Raw genomic sequence first — 14,050 nt, forward strand, 5'->3', positions numbered from 1 at the left:
CCCTCTGATTCCCCCAGCGAGTACAGCATCGTTTACTCTCAGAGCTGGTGTGGTTTCTTGATTCTGGAGAGCTGATTCACTGAACTACGTCTATATTACCATATAGCTCGTACAGCTCATTGTTCTACAGAATGCGCTATTCGTAGTGGCCAAGGCGGAAAGTCGTCTCCGCAAAACCTTTCTCTCGAAAACTCTTAACGCATACTCATTTGTCGTTGTCATAGCAGGACGGGAATGTTTAGGGACTTGTAGAGTTTAGTCTTTGTTCGTCGAGAGAGTGCTTTACTTTTCAGTTGCTTACTCAGTCCAAGGTAACACCTGTTGGCAACACTGAATCTGGTATAATTATTGAAATGATAGGTCCTAATTAAGAGTTCGGTTGTAATAAAACAGCTCATAGTAGATGAATCCTAACAAATGCTTAGCTATCCTAACTCTTAATCCTGGCTTGGTCGCCGTTTGCGGTAGTTCAGCCCCATTTGACTATGAGTGTTTTCGCTTGATGATGTCGTAAGTGCCTGACTTTTCAACGCCAGTAACCATCCGCTTCAGAAATGACATCAAAATTAGCGGAACTGTATCGACGGCACAAAATTAGGCCTGATTGGCTATTACAGTATCAAGACAAAAAACACTACATATTCACATTTTCAACCAACTGGTTTCAAGATTTATATGGAAGAAAAAGGGGCGAGTATGGCGAGTTTTGATGCGTGCTTAAACTAGAATTCGACCGATTAATCGGCCTTGGCATCGGCATCGGCCAGTATCAGCAAAAAAAATAAGCACCAGCATCGGCCAACAATTTGGAATCGTCGGACACTAGCTTAAACAATACTGAGTTAAGCAATCACAAAACTGTCAAGTATTTTATACAGATAGAGACAGTTCTACGCTGGCTAGGACATGTTCGAATGGACGAAAGTGCTCCAGCTCTGAAAGTTCGATGCAGTACTCGTTGGTGGAAGCCGAGGAAGAGGGAGGCCTCCACTCCGATGGAAGGACCAGGTGGAGAAGGACCTGTCTTCACTTGGTATAAACAATTGGCGCCAAACTGTCAAAAGGAGAGATGCGTGACGCGCTGTTGTGGACTCGGCTATAACCGCGTAAGCGGTGTCTACGCCAGTCAAGAAGAAGAAGAAGAAAAGATAGTTCTACAAAGCGAGATATAGATTACTGAAACCATCTATTGGAAAAAAAACTACAACATTTCTTTCAACTAGATATTTCTACTGGACCTCACATATACTCGTACTTAGTATATCTTCATTATGCAGAGATGATTTACCGCCTCTACAGTTTATAAATAGTGTATATTTCGATTCGGTTAGGAATTTGATTTGTTTTTGTTGGAATCGATCGATTCGTAATGACGTAGTGTACCGAGTGCAAGTCATTTAACGATTACAAATGCGCATACTTATAATACTTTAATAGAATAAAACAAATGCAAATGCAAGGCTTGAAAGTAAGGAAATCAAAACAGAAATAAATTCATTAAATTGACGGTCACTACTTTAATTTCGAATTAGTTCTAATTAAAAGCTGGTGCGCGCAAGTTCAATTTCTTTTGTGAAAATAATTCTTTAGTGAGCACGACAGATTTTCGACACTGCAACATGGCGGCCATGAGTAAATTGTTTGAATATTTGATTGAAAACGACGTGAAATGTACAAACTTTTTTCACAAGTACAGCTGTAAAACCAATTCGCTACTCATCACATATAAATTTCTACTATCGAATATGAAATATTTCGCGCCTATTATTGGTGTAAGTGCATGTTTTGAAAGTGAATGGTGAAGGCTTGTCTTTCAATAGACTTTTGTTCAACTTTGTTGTTGTTGTTTTATTCAGCTGCCCTTACTGCTGCGTATACGTTCGTTGAACAAGAAGGTCCTGCTAGCGACGCTGCAATATTATGTCGAGGCAGTGATGACTGGCACGGCTATCGGTTGGTCTGTAATAGTTTCGATTTGTATTTCGCGGTTAGTTTCACAAAAGACACACACACATGCAAATCTAGAGCATCGTTATTAAATATTATTTTGAATTGCCTTGCAGACACATATTTGGAAAATTCACCTATTTAAGCACCTTATTGCTGCCCACATTCGTAGGCAGCTTTGGTCAATACATCGTTCCAAGTCCACGAGTTCATCGCCTGTTCGCCATCACCATCTTTCAGTGTGTAAGTATAATTGTTTTTGGTTTTTATACTCTCGCACACATGCACAGAGTTTAATGATTTTGTTCACTTAACGGTTGTTTATAACAATTAAAAGTAAACAATTTAGATAGTTATATACATCCTAAGTGATCACGATAAGGAAGTGATCTCGTATCGTCTAGTTCAAATCTGGTTGACTGTCAGTCGGTCCGCCTGTCTGTGGAAGAGATAACTTGAGTAAAAACTGAGCTTTGTTACTTGCCACCATGAGTGGGTCGGTATTGCAAATGAAAGGGCTTCTGAGGTTTCAAAATTTTAAAAAAGTTGGCTTGACCCGTACCTAATAGGTTTTTGTATTACCCTCGCTGGTAACATTTCCCTTGATCACACCCACACCTCTTACACATGTTATACTCGTATTGAAAACTACTAATTTGTATAGTAAAACAGTTACAAAAGAGCTACACTCATATTGTTATAAAACATGGATACTAGGCGTGGCGCCGCCCACTTATGGAACAAAAATCACATCTCAGGAACTACTCCACTCAAAGAAGCAATTAATAGACTAGCGGGAAAAAACTCAGTTAGTATTATCTGCGTACCCGGTTATATAAGTATAGAAGGAAACGGAAAGGCAGATGAGTTGGCTCGCTCAGGAGAAGCTGGGACACAGTTCCCTTAAACTGCCCAGACCTTTCAGGAACATGTGCAACACGAGTCGCACCACAAAGCTACTATGGGGTAGTGTTGACACTGGGCAGACCAAAAAACAACTTACTACGTCAAGCAAAAGAGAATTAAGCTGTCATCACGGGACACCTACCTCTAAGAGGCCACCTGTAGAGACTTGGCATAGTAGAATCGGCGGAATGCAGGGCGTGCGCCGAAGATGATGAATGGACCACGCCTACTTTCCATATAATATAATTTTATAATCCAAATGATTATTGCACTTTAAAAAATTTTAATCAAAAAACAAGATATCGAAAATATCTAAAAATCGAATTATAACTTTTCAAGGCCCCAATCAAATTTAAGTGTTAATACTACTTTTTACTGAAAATATCGATGAAAATATGTGGCATTTTAATGAGAACATCCTGTTAACGCTATATCTCTGAGCCAAAATGTGTTGAATGAGGTGAGGTACTGTCTATCCCCCATAAAGCTGTTATAAGGATTTTTAAATGTCCGCTGGGCTTTATATGGCATATATCAGTCAATATGTAAGATATCTTAACAAAATTAAGTGAATCTAATCCTAAATATAGTGTACTTTTGTGAGGAAAATATGTGAAATCGGTTCACGAATTACAACAGCCCGACAACGATAAAATATACTATAAATAATGACTTTCGTTATTGTAGTGAACTTTATATCGAATATGTACGAATACAGTTCCCTACGTATAGACCTTCCCTAACCACTATTACACTAAACTTATACCAATACCAGAAAGTGAATTGCGGGAGTATAAAATGTGCGGTTCCACCCGAACATTACCCTCCCTTACTTGTTAAACAATGAATTCCTTAAATCAGCATTAATTAAGGACTGATTCAATTACTAAGGCGTACAAACACTGTGGAATTATCCAAAGCAAAGCTGAGATCTGTATATAAATAAGTATGTAAAACAGAGGCGGATATAATGAATTTGTTTTTGTTTGTTTACCAAGCTGCTATGCGTCAACAATACCAACATTTAATTAAATAAAATGCTATTTTTATTCAGTGCTCTCATTTCATATTCAACCCTCAAGTGAAAGGTACAAATTTCACCCATTTTTGGTAGACAATTTGGTAGAAGCGCTAGCATAAGTGCATAACCTCGATTGGGGACTATTTTGAAGGCGACAACATTATTGCAAAATAGTGAATATATACATATTTAAAAAATTGCGAAAATTCCCGTTATTTTTTGAACTCATATCGGGTAATGATTTCCGTCCGTATATATTTTTGCCAACAAGTGAACATGTAACTTAGACCCAATGCGGTTTGATGCGAATAATGTAAGAAATCGGTCCATATATTCCCCGATTAATTCGATTTTGTTCTTTTTTTTCTGTTTTGCTACGATTTTTACATTTATTACTTACACCACCTACCGGTTCGCTGCAACTAACCAACTCAACAGACGCTCGAAAGTTTGATTATACAAAAGAAGACGGTGCTCGCGAAATTGATCGCTAACTCTTCATTGCTGCGCACATTTATGTTTATGTGTTTTAGTGCCTTAATATTGGATGTCAAGCGGAGGAAAGCATTCAACGGTTTTTGGTTGATGGAACCGACGCCTCAAAATGCAGCTACAGTGGATCAGGAAGCGAATGGCGACAATGGAACGTGCAACAGTACTTGCGGCCACAAAATCAAATCCTGCAAACAATATGCGCTGCAAGGCATACGAAATTTCATGATAACTGGACTAGCTTTGGACGCCATCAAAATGCTGCTGGCCAATGTGCCAGCCGATGTCAACGGGTTCACGGCAAAACTCTGGGTCAAATTGAAAACTTTCAAAATACGCTCGGCCGCACTGCTCACCTCGTATGTCGCCATATATAGGGTAGGTCTTTAACGCTTTCTGCTTCATAAATCGAAAATTTCATTTAATTTGAGTTGTTAATATTTACAGCTTCTGCACTGTTACTTTAATCGCAATTTCGGTGGTGACTCACAGCTCAAACACGCCGCGGCGGCATTTCTGAGTGGCTCATCTTTCATATTTTTTCCAAAATTAACACTGCTCTGCTATGCTTTGATTCTCGGTGTACAAATTTGCTGGAAAGAATTGACGACTTACTTGAGCGCCGAACGTTATGGCGGAACCTTTGAGTGGGTCCAACGGCTGCCCTGCACTCTGATACTTTATCCAGCTGCGCTCGCATACTTGGTGCATACTCATGCCATTCGCAAACATTATACCAACAAGCTCGGTGGTTTAGTCATAAATGGTCTCACAAATAACTAGTAAGTATACATACTCAATTCCTATGATTGCCTTTCATATGTTCCACAATCGAATTCATTTTATGCGGAATATATTTCCCCAACCATGTTTTAGTTTAAGTAAATGAAATATCGGATCATTGCATCTTCATTATCCCCAATGGAGGGATATTTTGACTTTCCGGTCAACTGTATATATCGGTCAATAGTTGTTTTGCTTAAATTGTTAATTTATTATCCACTTTATTGCAGTGTGAAATTCGTGCAAGCAAGCTTTGGAAAAATCGAACAACATTTGGCGCAATGTCCCCCCGCTTTATAGACATAATTGAATAAAATTGAAAAAATAAAAATAAAAATAAAAAATAATGTAAGTTAAAACATTTTTTTGTTCACAATTTACTGTTCTCAAGAAGTGAATTTGTTTAGTTTGTAAGTATTTCTACGGTGTGAAGTATTTGGAGTAATAACCTTGTCGCACATGAGTTAATTGATCAATTAATCGGCTTTTACTTGATTAAAGTGACACATTTACTAAATTAAGCGATCGTTAATCGAGTAGCCGGCTGTGCGAAATGCAAAAACTGATTTCTCAATTATAATCTTCATGTATTAAATTAATGTGGCTGTGCGAAAAGACTATAAAATTATCTTTTGATTAATTACAGCCAACTTGGTATGTAATATAACGCATGAGCTAAGGAATAATAGCTTAAGTCGATTTCGTACAATTTTAATGCGAACGCTTACAACATTAATAGTAATTATAATTACTTAAAACATATTTTTTCGACTGAGCACGAAGCGAAATTCAAAATGAGTGTCAAAGTGAAGAGATTTAGAGATTTTTTTATCAAAATATTAAAACTTGTCTCCATATAAGATCAATAATTTAGTTTAACTTTATAAAAAATATTTTCTTCAATAACCGATTTTTTTCCCAAATTATACCGGTTTTTAGTCAAACAGCTCACAAAAAAATATTTAATACGCCTAAAAGCATGCAACATATCTGTGTTATGTCTATTACATAGACTTAAGGTTTTATGGTTAAGGTATTTACGGAAAATGTTACAAATTTCTTATCATATTTGATACGCATTTAAACAAGGTTATTGTTAACAAGTAAGGAAGGGCTAAGTTCGGGTGTAACCGAACATTTTATACTCTCGCAATTTATTTATTTAACTTTATTAATATTATATAATACACAATTTGACCCACATATTCATCATATATATTGTATAAAGTCCATTGAAAGTTGGAAACCATAATATTGGGTTAGAAGCACCGAGGTCCTCGTGTTCGATATATGGAGCCTTAAAAACCTATGGTCCGATTTCGGCGATTTTTAGAATGGGGCTGACACACTATAAACGTAGTATTAGTGCAAAGTTCTGCACCGATATCTTCACTAGTGCTTACTTTATATATTGTAATGTAAACGATTCAGATCGTCTTCAGAGTTCTGGTTTATAGGAAGTAGGTGTGATTGTGAAGCGATTTGGCCTATTTTCACAACATATCATTGGGATGTAAGGAAACTATTACAAACCAAGTTTCATTGAAATCGGTCAAGTAGTTCCTGAGATATGGTTTTTGACCCATAAGTGGGCGACGCCACGCCCATTTTCCATTTTGAAAAAAATCTGAGTGCAGCTTCCATCTGCCATTTAGTGTTTCTGACGTTTTTCGTTAGTGAGTTAACCCACTTTTAGTAATTTTCAACCTAACCTTTGTATGGGAGGTGGGCGTGGTTATTATCCGATTTCTTTCATTTTTTGGACTGCATTAAGAAGTAGCTAAAAAATACGACTGCAGAAAATTTGGTTTATATAGCTCTATTGGTTTCCGAGATATGTACCAAAAACCTATTTGGGGGCAGGGCCACGTCCACCTCTCCAAAAAAATTACATCCAAATATGCCCCTTCCTAGTGCGATCCTTCATACCAAATTTTATTTTCATAGCTTCATTTATGGCTTAGTTACGGCACTTTATGTGTTTTAGGTTTTCGCCATTTTGTGGGCGTGGCAGTGGGCCGATTTTGCTCATTTTCGACAGCAACCTTCCTATGGTGTCAAGAAATAAGTGTGCCAAGTTTCATCAAGATATCTTAATTTTTACTCAAGTTTCAGCTGTCACAGACGGACGGACGGACAGACAGACATTCGGATTTGAACTCCACTCTTCACCCTGATCACTTTTTATATATAACCCTATATCTAGCTCGTTTAGTTTTGGGTGTTAAAAACAACCGTTATGTGAACAAAACTATAATACTCTCTAGCAACTTTGTTGCGAGAGTATAAAAATATTACTAAATAAGTTATGTTAAATAAATATATGTAAATACTGAGGAAATCAAAATCAATCTGAATGTTTTTTTAAATTGATATATAAATAAATTAAAAAATAAACAATAAATAGTGTTTAGAAGAAAAATAATAATAATACTTTTTATAGCAATCAGGAAAAATATGACAATTACATTTTTAATTGAGCAAATAACTTGTTATTGATTAGTTAACAGTATCATTCTTAGAACCAATTGTTAGCAATTAGTTTATTAACATATGATAATTAAATGTTAAACATTTCGCAAATAATAAAAATCGAGTGCTCGGTCTACGCACGGAAGAATGCGCTGTATGTATAATGTAATGCGAAAACGTGTTGATCGTTACATTTACATTAATTAGCATGGCACCGCTACAAGTTAGGGTGTTAATCCCATAACGCTGTCACTTGAAGCCATAAAGAAAACCTAGTTAATTTGAATTTATGCTTTAATGTGGATGTTACGCTACTTGTGACATATTACCAGCCAACCATAGCGATATTGTAAACTTTAAATTCGTAACGGCACTTTAATTAAAGACGACAATAGTTGCGCTTGTCGCAAAACCGTTAAAAAAATACGTAAGCCTAATTTCATATACTGGTCACTGAAGTTTGTTAGTGCAGAACGGTTGTGACGCTAATACAGTAGTTAGCAACAACGACCAACGACTGAGCACCCTAAAGCTACGTTCGAGTAAAGTAAAATAATTAAGGTTTTGATACCAATGCAAACACTTGGCGTAACGAGTTCTTACCGGAGATTAACATAGAATTTACGTGTTCATCAGACCTCGTGTCATTATAGGCGAGTTAACTTTATAAAAAATTTAAAAAAAATTGTTTTAAGAATTTTACCGTGTACGCTCCGCACTAATATTAAAAAAATGTGTGTTGGAACTTGGTACGGTTAGACTAACTTGTAAATACGTAACTCAGTATTGACTGCAATATAAGGAGCTCTGTACAAATGACAAATTCATTGGTTACTTGACTAACACTCGGTGGGTCGTGAGTTCAAACCATTCTCCAGGCAAAATATGCATTTGAAAATAATATTAAGGCTTTGACAACAGAAAACTGCTCATGCAATTCAAAGAGCCGTTATTATCCGGTATTTACGAACACCTTCATGGCGCACAGGTTGAAAAAGAGATATAAGAAGCTCGGCCAAACATGTCCAACAGACATACACGGTAATTATAGCCGTAAAATAAAAACAATCATGCATTTTGACACTTGAGGATAATATTTACTTTGGCCATTTGTTTACCATACACCATACTTGAATATGAGTCGAAAGGCATTTCGTAGGGTATCGTCGTTGTCAACGCAATTGCTTGCAATTCGAGCTAATGTGTTACATCGAATCATTAATATACATATTTACAAAGTGGCCTTCGGCCTGCAACAAACTTAAGCGCGCATGGCTTGCATTAGCACACGGCGGGAAGCACTCGAATCAGTTTCTTTCAGTACGCAACGGCCGATAGACGAAATTGTTCAATAAGCTTTACGGCATATAAGTGCATTTCTTTATAATATCTACGTATATATATATATATATTTACAATATGGTGGCGATGAGCAAACTCTATGCACCACCATATAATGTTTTACCGTGTTCGGTGTTGTTATTGCATGAGGGTGTAACATGTAAGCAATTGATTTGGAGGAACTGGTATCTTTGTTCTTTGGGTTGCTTGAGGTACTTTTTACCGTTAGCAGTCGTAAGTGCACATCATTTGTTTGAATTGAAAGTGATTCGTATCCAATTAATTACATATATACATACATATTTACAGTCACCACTGGTGCTCAAGCCGCGTAGTTTGAATCGTCAGGCGCTCTTAAATATTCTACGCTACTATTTGGAAACTTCATTATGGGGTTCCACCAGCACTGCTTTGGTGTTTTCCGGTATATGCTTTTTCAGGTGATTTGAATTGATCAGTTTGTTTTTTATTAAAATCAACGAAAAATTGACTTTTTTGTAAAATTTCTAATATAATCCAACCAACCAGGCATATACTTGGAAAATACTACTTATTGAGTACGATTTTTTTGCCAACGTACTCGGCGTTCCAGTTAATTTGGTTCTATCCGATACGCACTGTGCGTCTATACGGCACTGCCACAACACAAGCGGTAAGATGTTTCTAAAAAAAACGTAATCTACAGCATTGTATTAAAGTGCGACCAAATCAACTCTTTATAGGCTTTAGAAACTTGGTTACGCAAACAAAATCATTTAATAACAAAGTCGCTGCCCCTTCAGACACTAATCTTCATGCTCTCCAGCGCCGTTATATTGCATTTTAAGCGACGTGGAGAATTCAATGGATTTTGGTTTATACAACCCATCACAAATGAATCAAAACCAAAGAACGTAGAGAACATGGAGAATCTTAAAACCAAACGAAAATGTGATGTGCATGAGGGCACAACATGTACCAAATATATATTGAATGGAATGAGCAGTTATCTAATGTATGGCATACCATTGGATTTATTGAGCACGGTATTTAAAGGAAAGATGCCGAGACGTTTGAGAGAGTTAAAGACGATACGCTTCGAAATGACTGCCTTCTTTCTCTCCTATGTGGGAATATATAGAGTAAGTTTTGTAGTTAATTTTTCTTTAATTTATTTAACTATTTCGCATATAATTCACTTTTTGCAGTTGTCAAACTGTCTATTAACGCGCTACACACTTTATGGCACACGTGAACACATGCTGTCCGCCGGTTTGGGTGGTCTCTCATATTTCTTTCTAAACAAGCTGGCGTTTGCCGTTTTGGCCTTGGTGTTGGCAGTGCAAGCGGTTTGGCAATCGTACTGCTCTCAGCATGTAGAGCAACCAGAGAATGAATTAAGTGCATTTCTAAAAAGCATTCCGTTTGCTAAATTGGCGATACCATTTAATCTCGCTTATTTGACACACATTTGTATATTTCATCGTCACGCCTTGTCCAAGGTAGCAGGTGGATTCATACGCGCATCGACGGGTAATCAGTGAGTAGAAATTATTTGAGGAATACTTATGTATTTGTGAAATTAATTTACTTTAAATTTTCTGTAAATTTTTAGATTTGAACAAATATATCAAAATTTAACAGATCTGTTGGCGGAACACGAAAAGATGCGCTTAAAGTAACTAGTTGTGTGGGGCGTTAAATGCAGAGTTATTAAACACATAAATTATGTAAAATATTGGAAACATGAGCGATTAATGAATACAATAAAACCATGTGGTGATTTTGCAAATATTTTTTAGTTGAATAACTTTTATACTTTTTTAACTGTAAATAATTAAACTATTAAATAGTTGTTTTATATAATTTATAAAATTCCTGCAATTGTTGCAGAAAATTCAGCGTTTTAAAAGTAACGGTTTATTAATTACGTCTAGTGTTGCCCTTGTCCGCAAAATGTTTTAGAAAGTCTTTGAAAGCGGTAACCCTGATACCATACAACATATTAAACACAGCTGCTGTCAAATTCATTTGCTTCGTTTTGATCCATATATTCAAATCAGCTGTTCAGTAAATCCAAAAAAGTTGTTTTACTAAGGAATCGGCATTTGAAAGTTTACAAATTTCTAAAATAAAAAAAATACAATGAATAAAATGAAAAAGAATCAAACATTTTTACAACGCAATTTGGTTACCATTGTGATGATCCCTTCCCTTATTGGCATGCATTACGCGTGGAGTGTAATGCAAAAAAATCGCACATTAGTTTCCGCCGAAGAAGAGATCGATCTGCCAGTTGTGACGGTAAATTGAACTGATACAACTGAATCAAATTCACATTCATTATCTAACATAAATTGCAGTTTGCAAAATATTGCTGGAGGCGAGTGCAAGGCGTGACGGGAAGTGAGCAAAATGTTGAAGCCACAACACCCGCTGCAACACCGGCAGCAGCAAAGTAAAATCAACTCAAATGTGCGCGTATTCGAAATAGAGTATAGAATGTTGTAAATATCACATTTTTTGGTATTTAAAATATGTATAAACACGTATTTGCCTTTCCTGTTTATGTTTGTAATATTTTAAGAGTTCAATACCCAGACAATACAGTAAAATACATTTTATTTAATAATATTCAGTGTGTTCTTGCATCAAAACTAAGACGGGTCATATATACTATATATGTACCTATCCTAATGTAAAAGTTATACACAATTAAAAGGTATTAATATGTATGTATTAAGCTTATAGCTATAATTATTCACACATTCAAATAATATGTCAAGCTTTTCTATTAAGTGTATGAATTCACATAAATACATAATATTAAAAATATTTTGCACCCCACACTTACACGCCTATTACCAGTCGATACTTGGAATAGGGTTGTTAGTAAGTAATGCAATATATATTATATACATATAAGTTTATGTATACACCTCGAGTTTAATTTAGAAAAGCCTATTATATTTTCATAATATACAAATACAACTTACATAGTAGCCTAGTTAATTAGCTGTTTATTTATATTATATAACTGAAGTTGGAAATTATTACCTGCACAAAATTTGCTGTTTCGTAAAAACATATTTTCACTGAGTCAGAGTTGAAGACACACTGAGATTATCCAATTGCCCATTGAATAGCACGTCACTTATCAATTTCTCGGCAATAATGCGTTGAGTGGGATTCATGACTCTCAACTTGGACGCCACATTTATACCGATAGCATCGTATTCATCCTCTTGCCGATGAGTTGTAGTGGTTGCATACGAGTTACCGAACAACGGTTGCAGGTGTTCACGTGCAATTTGTATGGTTGGAACTTGCTGATGAATTTGTGCGATTTGCGCCGTACCAGCTTGGTTTTGTTGTTGTTGCTGCTGTTGTTGATGCAACTGCTGTTGATGCAGTTGATGTTGTTCCAGTGAATTGACAGCCTAGTGAGCCAGCGAAAATATTTATCAATTTCTCAATATATGAACCACACAATATACCTGCTGTATTTCGCGTTGAGAATTCGTATCCAGAGACGTTATTTCCAAAACTTTGACTTCTGTTGCGTGCTGAGGTTGCGTTGTGGTTGTTGCATGTTGCATGTGCTGTTCGGTGCTATGTTGCTGCTGTTGTAACTCGTGTTGGTGCTGATGTTGATGCTGAATTTGAGTTTGGTGCTGATGCTGATGTTGATGTTGGTGTTGTTCTTCATCTTTTACAATTACACATTCACCCGCTGTAACGGTCATAGTTTTAATTTCCGTTGCTTGATTGTGATTCTCTGAGGGTGAAACTGTTGTAGCTTCCACAACTGGTTCCTCGTCAAACTCCATAGAATCGTCAACATCGAAACTTATTGTTAACGGTCGTTTAGGAGTTTTGGCATCACGCATAGCTGCAAGGCGTTTGGGATTTTGTTCGGCGATAAAAAGCAGTTTGTCATAGTACCACAATCTCGTTTCATAGTTGTTCTTTGAACTTGATTTACGAAACTCTCGTCTAAATGCAGAACGTAGAGAGTTGATCTTGCGCACAACCATCGCACGATCTGGATTCGGTTCAACTTCCTTAAGTTTTTCAACCAGACGATCATAGGCCTTATTCCGTACACTGCATATATCAAATAATATTATATTGATTTATATGAAATATTATGCATTTTATCTACCTGTGATTGCTGTAATCTGGATGTTTCGGATGCCATAAGCATTCTTCCTGCTGATATAGTTCAATAAACTCACCGAGCCAAAGCCGTGAATATGATCTTAGATCACAATGTAAAGGACTTAAAGCAGCTGACATTGTAGACTTTTAGTTGCTCTAGAAGTGGAGGAATATAAAACAAATAAATATGGCTATTTATAAATTATTATGTGGCTTTTGTAACGCTTAAGGCATTTTTAGTAAATTACAAATATACTATAGAGAACCGATGTATTAACTGATTTTGGCATCAGCTGTTAAAAAAGACTCGGAAGACTTAAATACTTATACAAGTCTGCGGATATGCTCCTTAACCTCGAGCAGGTTGAGCGAACACGCTCGGGTTCGGATGTTGTTCTCTGGTTGCGCGCCGTATAAATTGGGGAACTACAAACGCGTCCAAACAAATATTTACAATTGCGCCCGTTTATTTATTAGTACTCGAGTAGTCTGACACCAAATTTCATTAAAAATTACATTTCTTAAAAGTTTACCAGATGAATTAGTGATGAACCACAGTCGAATAAAATGTCACATTTAGCACATGCTTACCTTTTTCGTTTTATTACTCTTTCCTCTTTGACGCACTTTTCACACACGAAATATTTTTCTGAATGGAATATGTAGCAATGTAGACTACGCAATAAACACAAGTATAAGTAGTAATAATAAATTATTTTAAACTTTTGTTTATAGCATAAGTAGAAATTTCAGAGCCACTCTTGCTTTTTACTCAACGCTAAAAGTTGTTGCTGAAATGTTGTCCTGGTTGGTGATCGACTCGAACGTCCAACATACGCAACGAACATAACGAACGAACAACCATTTTGATAGCTCTACATGAGCATGAAACGTTTGCTTTAACTTGCTTTCTCACTCACACAGCTGCTGGTAATGAGATTTAGCATA

At 36.4% G+C, this 14,050-nt stretch overlaps 4 protein-coding genes across 7 annotated transcripts; 3 read left to right on the forward strand and 1 right to left on the reverse strand.

Moving 5' to 3' along the window:
- Positions 1 to 1,514: 1,514 nt before the first annotated feature.
- Positions 1,515 to 5,508, forward strand: LOC105209528 (transmembrane protein 135). Its single transcript, XM_029038517.2, has 6 exons — positions 1,515 to 1,772; positions 1,857 to 1,987; positions 2,064 to 2,190; positions 4,313 to 4,744; positions 4,814 to 5,148; positions 5,380 to 5,508. The coding sequence occupies exons 1-6, from the start codon at positions 1,620 to 1,622 to the stop codon at positions 5,447 to 5,449; spliced, it is 1,248 nt and encodes a 415-aa protein (XP_028894350.2). The 5' UTR covers positions 1,515 to 1,619; the 3' UTR covers positions 5,450 to 5,508.
- A 3,393-nt stretch (positions 5,509 to 8,901) lies between these two features.
- On the forward strand, positions 8,902 to 10,735 carry LOC105209527 (uncharacterized). Its single transcript, XM_011179947.3, has 6 exons — positions 8,902 to 9,196; positions 9,272 to 9,402; positions 9,491 to 9,614; positions 9,685 to 10,083; positions 10,150 to 10,481; positions 10,557 to 10,735. The coding sequence occupies exons 1-6, from the start codon at positions 9,041 to 9,043 to the stop codon at positions 10,621 to 10,623; spliced, it is 1,209 nt and encodes a 402-aa protein (XP_011178249.1). The 5' UTR covers positions 8,902 to 9,040; the 3' UTR covers positions 10,624 to 10,735.
- A 225-nt stretch (positions 10,736 to 10,960) lies between these two features.
- Positions 10,961 to 11,575, forward strand: LOC105209526 (uncharacterized). Its single transcript, XM_011179945.3, has 2 exons — positions 10,961 to 11,245; positions 11,305 to 11,575. The coding sequence occupies exons 1-2, from the start codon at positions 11,087 to 11,089 to the stop codon at positions 11,401 to 11,403; spliced, it is 258 nt and encodes an 85-aa protein (XP_011178247.1). The 5' UTR covers positions 10,961 to 11,086; the 3' UTR covers positions 11,404 to 11,575.
- A 3-nt stretch (positions 11,576 to 11,578) lies between these two features.
- On the reverse strand, positions 11,579 to 14,024 carry LOC105209525 (uncharacterized). 4 transcript variants are annotated; one of them, XM_054225789.1, is made up of 4 exons: positions 13,636 to 13,656; positions 13,107 to 13,258; positions 12,439 to 13,048; positions 11,579 to 12,381 (listed from the first exon to the last, which is right to left on the reverse strand). In XM_054225789.1, the coding sequence occupies exons 2-4, from the start codon at positions 13,238 to 13,240 to the stop codon at positions 12,034 to 12,036; spliced, it is 1,092 nt and encodes a 363-aa protein (XP_054081764.1). In that variant the 5' UTR covers positions 13,241 to 13,258; positions 13,636 to 13,656; the 3' UTR covers positions 11,579 to 12,033. The 4 variants fall into 4 exon arrangements, with proteins under 4 accessions (XP_054081764.1, XP_054081762.1, XP_054081763.1 ...); XM_054225787.1 differs by lacking the exon at positions 13,636 to 13,656 and adding an exon at positions 13,427 to 13,590; XM_054225788.1 differs by lacking the exon at positions 13,636 to 13,656 and adding an exon at positions 13,381 to 13,402.
- Between the last annotated feature and the right edge of the window lie 26 nt (positions 14,025 to 14,050).

This window comes from Zeugodacus cucurbitae, chromosome 2 (genome assembly GCF_028554725.1).
Source record: "Zeugodacus cucurbitae isolate PBARC_wt_2022May chromosome 2, idZeuCucr1.2, whole genome shotgun sequence".
NCBI classification, from domain to species: Eukaryota; Metazoa; Arthropoda; class Insecta; order Diptera; family Tephritidae; genus Zeugodacus; species Zeugodacus cucurbitae.

Bases quoted from the DNA above. Each gene is read 5' to 3' on its own strand.
- LOC105209528 (XM_029038517.2), top strand. From the start codon at position 1,620: ATGGCGGCCATGAGTAAATTGTTTGAATATTTGATTGAAAACGACGTG. The intron at 1,773-1,856 runs GTAAGTGCATGT...TGTTTTATTCAG, and splicing joins ATTTCGCGCCTATTATTGGT to CTGCCCTTACTGCTGCGTAT. The intron at 1,988-2,063 runs GTTAGTTTCACA...ATTGCCTTGCAG, and splicing joins GTTTCGATTTGTATTTCGCG to ACACATATTTGGAAAATTCA.
- LOC105209527 (XM_011179947.3), top strand. From the start codon at position 9,041: ATGGTGGCGATGAGCAAACTCTATGCACCACCATATAATGTTTTACCG. The intron at 9,197-9,271 runs GTAAGTGCACAT...ACATATTTACAG, and splicing joins ACTTTTTACCGTTAGCAGTC to TCACCACTGGTGCTCAAGCC. The intron at 9,403-9,490 runs GTGATTTGAATT...CCAACCAACCAG, and splicing joins TCCGGTATATGCTTTTTCAG to GCATATACTTGGAAAATACT.
- LOC105209526 (XM_011179945.3), top strand. From the start codon at position 11,087: ATGAATAAAATGAAAAAGAATCAAACATTTTTACAACGCAATTTGGTT. The intron at 11,246-11,304 runs GTAAATTGAACT...CATAAATTGCAG, and splicing joins TCGATCTGCCAGTTGTGACG to TTTGCAAAATATTGCTGGAG.
- LOC105209525 (XM_054225789.1), bottom strand. From the start codon at position 13,240: ATGTCAGCTGCTTTAAGTCCTTTACATTGTGATCTAAGATCATATTCA. The intron at 13,049-13,106 runs GTAGATAAAATG...TGATATATGCAG, and splicing joins CCAGATTACAGCAATCACAG to TGTACGGAATAAGGCCTATG. The intron at 12,382-12,438 runs GTATATTGTGTG...CTGGCTCACTAG, and splicing joins CTCAACGCGAAATACAGCAG to GCTGTCAATTCACTGGAACA.